An 8,640-nucleotide genomic window follows, 5' to 3' on the forward strand; every position below is an offset into this window, starting at 1 on the left:
TCAAAATGTATTCTCGACCATCCCAATACTTTAGAATCATTTTTGATTTAAGATACTATGAGATCATTTCTAAATGTGCACTTGCATTTTCCACACGTGATAAAATAGCTGTTTTTCACTGCAACAACTGGTTAGCAATTTGACTCAGCAATTCTATGAGCCTGGACATTTGTACACAGATGATGGTTCAAGACTAAATTTGTCATTTTTGGAGGAACAAAGAATCGATGTTTGTGGCAGGTTTTTAAAAATAAAAAAACTGCATTTTCCTTTCGGACAAGTCGATCAATATAGCTCGAAAGGTGTTCCTTCATTCTACCTGCTTTTATTTTAGATGTACTAGGGGGAATTGAAAAACAATGGAAAAATAGCTTTCGTAAAGGTGTCTGTCGGTCTGGATTGGCGGACAGGTAGAACAATGGATAGAATCAATAGAACGTTGATCGAGTTATTGAAGCTGCCATGGAGTGATTCTCCTCGTGGGTTAGCATGCCTCAATCATGGAGGTCTTCTTCTTCTGTCATTTACAGCACAAGGATGTGGGGTAGCATCATTGGCTGAGGGTGCAACTGTTGCCCCTGATGCGCTCACACCCTCTGTCGGTTAGGGCAAGAATTTGTAATTTGGCCAGGGTACCGGTGATAGCTTACCTACTCTTACCGAAGAACACCTTGGGATCTTTAATGACCATCAACTAATGCCGGCAGATGGGACACCCAGTTTAATGTCCATCCGAGGGACGGCACACACATTGATGAATCATGCCGCCTGTGAAACATCAGGATGACAACTTATAGCTGGGCAGAGATTCGAACCCAGGCTGGACAAGCTGAAAGGCGAGTGAGTGTACCTGTAGGTCATCCCTCCAGGTTGGGAATCAAACCCAGACTAGACAGCTTAAAGGTAAGTGCATTCTGTCAGACCGACAATGTAACGACTTAGCGCTTTAAAAACAAATTCAAAATCATTAACAACACTATCAAATGAGCAATGTTTGTGGGAGCTCGGATGTTTTGTTCTGTAATATCGTCGTATGACCTCACTGCATGTTCATGTGATATGTAGCATGTGTACAGACGGAGTTGGATGGAGTGTTAGGCTGTGGCAGGGGAAAACGCAGCCCAACATTGGAAGACATCTCCCGTTTGCATTATACACGTGCCACGATCGGCGAGGTTCAGCGCCTCGGGAATGTGATCCCAAACAACCTTCCACGCCAAGCCACGCAGGACATGGTGTTCCGCGGGTATTTCATTGCTAAGGTAAGCGGTGGTGAAAGTGGGTCGTCGCCTTGGCAAGTGTTGCCTCGTTTCCCTGTTAACTCTGTCTCTTTCCAAATACTGCACTCCGCTTCTGGATATTCTATGTGTGAGGTGCTTCTCCAACTGCTGTGGAAAATATTACCCGTGGAATGAACTAAGCTCAGTTAGATCAGAACTTGGTGATCAGTTCCACAAGGCAAATATGTTTGTTTCTCAGTTCTATGATCCAAACAAATTGTCGAGCCCAGGTCCGAAAGGGTGGGTGACGGACTCCTCCGTGCGGGCAGAGTGGTTGAGACAGAAAAAAATGGCCAAGTGCAGAATTCATCATCATAATTTGTTTTATGATGCTGAAGCTAAATAAATGGAGGCAGATCACCACGTGACCTTAGAGGCCACTTTGTATTAGGCCTAAAAGCTGTGCAGATGGTTCTCGCTTCAAACTGATTCTTCTTGAAATATCAAGTCGAGACCTTTCATGTTGACCTCATATACAACTTGTAAAAGTGACCACTTGATTGAACTCATTTTGCATCTGGTACTATTTCTTTGTCAAACATGAAGCTGCGCATGCCTCTTCAACTCCCTCCCTTTTTCTCAAAGGGAACTATGGTGCTGCCCCTGCTTACCGCTGTGCTGCGTGATCCAACTCAGTGGAAGAGTCCATTGGTGTTTAACCCAAAGCGCTTTTTGGATGAGAACGGACATTTTTATAAGCCCAGGGCCTTCATTCCTTTTTCAATTGGTATGTGTTGCGATTTGATTAATGATTTGATCTTATCTCCCATTTGGGGTTTGCTATTCCTACAACATACAAGAGTCCATCAAGGTGATCACAGACCATGACAGGGTTATAGTTTTGTGAGATGGGCAACCCAACATTCAACCTATTCAGGGAATTTCATATCGGGGAGAAGGCCTGCAATTTGCAAAAGATGCCAGGGGATCTTTAGAGTGAGGATGGGACAACCAGCTTAACTCCTTCAACAAAAGATTGAATGTTTCATTACAGTGGCCTGGAAAATATTCACCCCTAACAATAATGCCACATTGAGATGAATTACGAATTACGTAGTAATAATAATTATTCCAAATGAACTATTTTTATTCATAACTGAAGAGATCAAACTAAGCACTTATAGTTGAAGGAAGTTACATGTCAGGAATACCTGCAAAAGATGTGTACAAATCAAAATTCACCATTTACAAAAGTATTCAGTTGCTGAGATCAGCACTTGGTGGAAGCACCTTTTGCAGCAATTACTGTTATGAGTATTTTTGGGAAGGTCTCTACCAGGTTTGCCCAGTGAGATGATGAAATCTTTGCCCATTCTTCACGTGAAAATTGCTCTAGTTCTCCCAAGTTTGATGGGGATCTTCGATGCACTGCAGTCTTCAAGTTTCACCAAAAATGTTTAATTGGGTTAAAGTCAGGACTTGACTGGGCCACTCAAGAACATTTATTTTCTTCTTATTCAGCCACTCCGGTGTGGCTTTAGCCTTGTGCTTCGGATCATTGTCCTGCTGAATTGCGAATCTCCTACCCATTTTCAGATTCAGGGCTGAGTCAAGCAGATTTTCATCAAAGATTCTCCTCTATTTTGCACCATCCATTGTGCCTTCTGTCCTGACCAGCTTGCCAGTCTGTGATGATGAAAAGCAGCCCCATAACATGATGCTGCCACTACCATACTTGACAGAAAGGATGGTGTTGACTGGGTAATGTGCAGTGTTTGGGTTGCGCCAGATGTACAGACTTGGCATTTAATATGGAATATTTTTTTCGTGGGGGTGAACTTACTTTTCAAGATGACTTAGAACCAAAAGCTCATTGGAATTATGTTGAAATTATTCTAGATTTTGTTAATGTGACCTTTAAAAGAAACAAAAACCACATTTGACATTTCTAAGCAAATAAATTGATCCTTGAAAGTGATGTAAACTGATATCGAACTCAATTCACGGACAGTACTGTGTTAAACTTTTGTACGTTTTCCAGAAGTATCTCTTTATTTTGCACATTAGCCAAAAAAAATTTCAACAAAAACAAAAGCTAAATTATGACTGGGATTACGGACAGTAAAATTACAGTTCAGTACTTCGTGTAACCCCCATGAGCATTCAGGAGAGCACGTACACATCGACGCATGCTGTTCACGAGATTTGCCAAGGTTTGGACAGGAATCGCTTGCCATGCAGAGAAAATAGTCTGCTGCAATTCACACACAGAGGTAGGCAGCTGGTCCAAGTTGTCGATTTGACACGTTAATTCTGCCTACAAGTTCTCTATCGGATTCATATCCGGGGATATGGCAGGCCACTCCATATCCTCTACACCACGGTCAGCAAGAAAGTGTTGGATCATGCGAGCACGATGAGGCCGTGCATTGTCATCTTGGAAGACAAAGTTTCCCCGAAAGGCTGCACGAGCAAATGGAAGCAATGTTTCTTCCAGAATGACCCTGTACTTGAACTGGTTCAGGTTTCCATTCAGAACAACCAGGTCAGTTTTGCCCCCTGCATGAAAAGCAGCCCAAACGGTCACCCCACCACCTCCAGCTTGGACTCTTGGCACTATACAATCTTCGTTGTGGGCTTCATGCACTTGTCTGCGCACTCGGACGCAGCCATCTTGACGATAGACCAGAAATCTAGACTCGTCACTGAAGGTCACGTGATTCCAGTGTCCTGGCTGCCATTGATGGTGCTCTCTGGCCCACTGCAATCGGCGCTGGCTGTGTTGTCTGGTCAGGCATGGCTTTCTCAGGGGACGCCTGGCACGATAGCCTGCTTGAACCAGTCGTTGGTTGACTAGCCTTCTGGATACAGGCACATTTGTCAGTTGCTGCCACTCAGCCCTAAGCTGATTAGCTGACTTGGTACGGCCATTGCAGACTAACCGGTGCAGCTGGCGATCATCTCTCCTTGTGGTTCTGCGTGGACGTCCTGGTCTCGGTATTGGAGTAGGGACACCCCTCTGAGCATTTCTTTTCAGGATCTTTGACACCTGACCATGAGTGATGCCATACTGCCGAGCAATAGCATGCTGTTTCATGCCAGAATTTCGTAAAGCCACCACTCCATGACAAACAGCATTGTCAAGTTGATGGACCATCTCCAGAGGAAGCAGCAATAACTTTTGTAGACGTGCAGCAGTTGTTTTCCACTAATACCAAACGCAACAACCCTTATATACCCGATTGTGAAGCCAATCGTCAAATGTACCACCTGTCCTTACATTTTGTCACGCCACCTGTGATATAATCCTGTTTTTGACTTCTTGCTGCGAAAGACAATCAGTGACATGGTTCTTTCAACAAAGACATCACCGAAGGGTAAAATAAACTCACCAGATTGATATACTGAGTTCAGAAAGTAAACCCAGGTCAAGAAAAAAAAAAATTCCATATTAAATGCCAAGTCTGTATTTCAACGAGAAGGTCCATTTTTGTCTTGTCTGACCACAAAACATTAAGGTGGTTTTACACAAATTACATACAAGCTTTTAAGACGCATATTTTTCAATCATGCCTTCTTTCTTGCCACCTGTCCATTGAGGACAGCCTTGTGAAGGTAATAGGATATTGTTGATTGATGAACACTGACTCCCATCTCAGAAATAGAGCCTTGCAGATCTTTCAGTCATTGTTGGATTTACAGTGACATCCTGAACCAGATTCCTGCTTGCTCGGCTGCTGAGTTTGGATGGGCGACCTGATCTGTCGAGTCTGTGTGGTATGATACGTCTTGCACTTCTTAATGATGGGTTTCACGGTACTCAAAGGGATAATGAGCGACTTTGAAATATTCTTATAACCCTCTCCTGAACGGTGTTTCTCCACCACTTTATGTCTGACTTCTTTGGAAAACTCCTTGTTCTTCATGTTTGCCTTGTTGGGTGACCAAGTGAGTTACACCATAAAGCTCCTTAGATAAGCAGGCAAGCTTAATTTTTAAGCTAAACCACTGATTAGGTACCTACAGGTGAAACCTATTACACTTATTTTGTAACCTTTCAAACAAATAATTTGCTCTTGAAGTGATTTAGGGTTAATTAGGCAAAGGGTTTGAATACTTATGCAATTGAGAATAATCTGATTTTCTCTGTTTATCTAACTTATTCACATTTTATCTGTATTTGTTAGCTTTATCACTTTGGAGGAGTTTGTGAAGACTTCTTACATTAAGTTTGATTTGGTAGCATCATGAAATAAGCTCAGGTGGCATCATAATGTGAAAACTTTTGAGAGGGGTGAATACTTTTGCAGGCCGCTGTATGTCGTGGTTTATGTATCTGGGGATTTCATCGTTTAATCATTCTTGCTACAACTCCGTAATATTGAGGTGTCTTGCCATGCTTTCCATGCAGGTTGTCGTGCCTGCCCTGGTGAGGACTTTGCTTTTGAACAGATGTTTCTGGTATTCACTTTTCTCCTGCATCACTTCTGGTTCTCATCACCATCTGGCACCTCTCCACCCAGCCTCAAACCACGGACCTCAACTGTATTGGCCCCCCTACCTTTCCAGCTCTGTGCCTTACCCCGCATCACCAAGGACTTATAATTCCCTGGAACCATCTCACCATGCCATGTCAAAACTTCTGACTTGGCTTTGTGTGTCGTGGATAGAGGGTGGCGTTGTCCTGTATTATTATTAATTAAATATGCGACAGATGATGATGATGATGATGATGATGATGATGACGATCATTTAATGTTATTGCTTACTTCAAATTCCAACTTGAAGTTTGCTGGAAATGATCTACCACTGAGTTTGCTTAATTTGTCAACCATTCCAGAATTGCTCCCAGCTGGTTGTGGTGTCCTATTGTCTCTGCTTATGTGAGTTTTGTTTATTAGCCTGTTCCTCACCCAGCGGGAGACGGAGTTTTGCAATCCCGTGTGTGTGTGTGTGTGTGTGTGTGTGTGTGTGTGTGTGTGTGTGTGTGTGTGTGTGTGTGTGTGTGTGTGTCCGTTCCATAACTTCTTTTTTTTACCATTTGAACTTTTGTCATCAAACTTTCAACAAAGCTTTATCATGAGACAATGGATAAGTCAAATTAATAATTTTGTCATTAGGTCAAAGGTCATCACCTAAAATCATTAGTTTTCATCCAATTGACCTGAAATTTTATGAATTTGCATATTTAGGTCACTGGATTGATTCACCTATCAAAAGCTAGAAGCCGATTGTTTTTGTTTTTTTAGAACAAATATCAAAGGTCAAGGTTGCATAAAATCATCCATTTTCATCCAATTGACTTGAAATTGAGCAGAGTTGGCATATTGGGTTAATGGAGCCTACCAGTATTGCTTTTGACGTCAAACGGTTAAGGTCGCCTAAAATCGTCAATTCTTTTGTATTTTTTTTTCATGTTCTTGTCATGTTAAGCATATGGAAGAAGAAGAAGAAGAAGAAGTCTAAATAGAAAGTGGGCGCGGACACCCTTTGCATTTTCAGATGCTTTCCTGATTATTATTGTTATGAGGTCATCTCATCTCAATTCTCAAAGAGATGAACTTGTAAAATGGGTCGTGATTTCCAGATGTCTGTCTATCTGTCCAGTCGTCCGTCTGTTAACGTTTTTAAAAATTTTTGCTACTCCTCCCTTATCATCCGGCTGATTGTTCTGATTTGACACATGAATGCAGGATAACTGCCCGCACAATCACTCGGACTTCGATTTTTCGATTTTGGATCATGGGGGTGGGGGTTACCCCCAAACTTCAGATCCCTTCTCATCCCTTATTTACCAACAGATTGCTTTAAAACCCCATACAGCCCTTATACTCCATGGCCCTCACAATCACTCAGGCCTTGATTCTTGGATTTCGGATCATGAGAGCTACTGATAGGGTGGGGTGGAGGGGGGAGGAGGAGGGAACGCCCCCTGAAACTCAGAATCCCGACTCATACCTTATTAGTCCCCTACCGGTGTACACCGGAGGAGACTATAGGTTTGCACGCCGTCCCTCCGTCTGTCCGTCCGTCAGTCTGTCAGTCTGTCAGTCCGTCACGCAAAGAACAGTTTTCCGGACTTTTTTTTCTAAACTCTTAATGCTAATGATTTCAAACTTGGTACATGGTTTCCTCATAAGTTACAGATCAAGTTCGAACTTCCGACGTTTCGATCATTTTTGACAAAGTTATGGCACTTTGTTTATTCTAGAGTTCTCTTCAAGTCGCACCGCGCGCCCTCAGCCTCGTCTCGCGAACGTCAACAGCGCGACAGCGCGCGCTTTCCGGAGGGGCGGAGCCAAGCCGAGCAACATATATATATATACATCGATCATTGATCGTGAACCGGAAAATATAATAAATTACTGATATTTAGCGACTCGAAAGGTTCTTTATCAACAACTTATTTTCTCGTGCTTCTGCTGACCTGTCTGCAAGGTGTATAAATCGAAGTCTCGAGTGCAAATCACAGGTGAGCCCGTCCTGAGGTAATTAGCGATTGTGAACGATTCATAACCTGTGGGTGAATAACCCTTTGGGAATTTCCCCAACAGTTTTCTGGACGACAGACTGCCGGTAGGGGACATGTACTCAGAATGCTTGTTATTATTGTCACACTGATTATATTGTAACTTGTAAAGGACGTTCCACTTTAAGCTTTTCACCACTTTCCCTTCATTTTGATGTCAAGGTTTTCTTTTACTTTGTTTGTATCAAATCCCTTGGGGACTTAAATCCAGACTATTATACAATTTTGATCATGACCATTTTTACTCGTAATATCAACTTTTTTGTTCAGCAGTGGAGTTACTCTTCGCTATTCGAATCTCATTCCTTTTTTCATGGCCACTCTAAAGGTTCTACCAAGAGGGTGGTATTGTGATATCATTGTTCATGATTTGCTCTGTGGTGTGTTTCATTCCGTGCACTGGGAGTTGGATGTTTTCACAGTTGTACCTTACTGCATACACATTGTTATACTCTGTGTACATCTCCCAGCACAGTGAATCTCTTCCAAACTTTCTGCTGTGCTATTATTTTTTAATATAAATCTGTATTCTCCATTATTTGGCTTAATTTCACCATTTTATAATTAATAGTCATTACTTGTTAAGTATTCATTTAACATCGACTTTTTATTTACAAGAGAGAGGTGATGGAGATTAAAATGGCAATTAACATAGTCAGCGGGGCAACAGTTGGACCAATCACGCAAGGGAATGAATGAAAAGGTATAAGAATGACCGCACTGTGGTCACAACCTGCCACAAAATCCGGTAACGGGCTGATTGGGAAACACATTTAAAGCGCTCCTAAAAAATAACTCGACACCTCTTATCCATGTGCCCCTCCCCATAGTTATATCAGAACGAGCTGATTCGTCACACGGTCACGGATTGCTTAAACCAAATATGGGAAT

At 42.4% G+C, this 8,640-nt stretch overlaps 1 protein-coding gene across 2 annotated transcripts in view; it reads left to right on the top strand.

Annotated features, from left to right (window-relative positions):
* The window catches only part of LOC137432797 (cytochrome P450 2J5-like), a 44,368-nt gene extending 36,086 nt beyond the window's left edge, over positions 1-8,282 (top strand). For both annotated transcript variants that reach the window (XM_068125007.2, XM_068125008.2), the window contains exons 7-9: positions 1,066-1,262; positions 1,866-2,007; positions 5,632-8,282. In XM_068125007.2, the coding sequence (XP_067981108.2) occupies positions 1,066-1,262; positions 1,866-2,007; positions 5,632-5,825 (533 nt within the window). In that variant the 3' untranslated portion in view covers positions 5,826-8,282. The remainder of the gene's footprint in view (positions 1-1,065; positions 1,263-1,865; positions 2,008-5,631) is intronic.
* The last annotated feature ends 358 nt before the right edge of the window (positions 8,283-8,640 follow it).

This window comes from Myxine glutinosa, chromosome 8, assembly GCF_964187855.1.
Source record: "Myxine glutinosa chromosome 8, kmMyxGlut1.1, whole genome shotgun sequence".
Lineage (NCBI taxonomy): Eukaryota > Metazoa > Chordata > Myxini > Myxiniformes > Myxinidae > Myxine > Myxine glutinosa.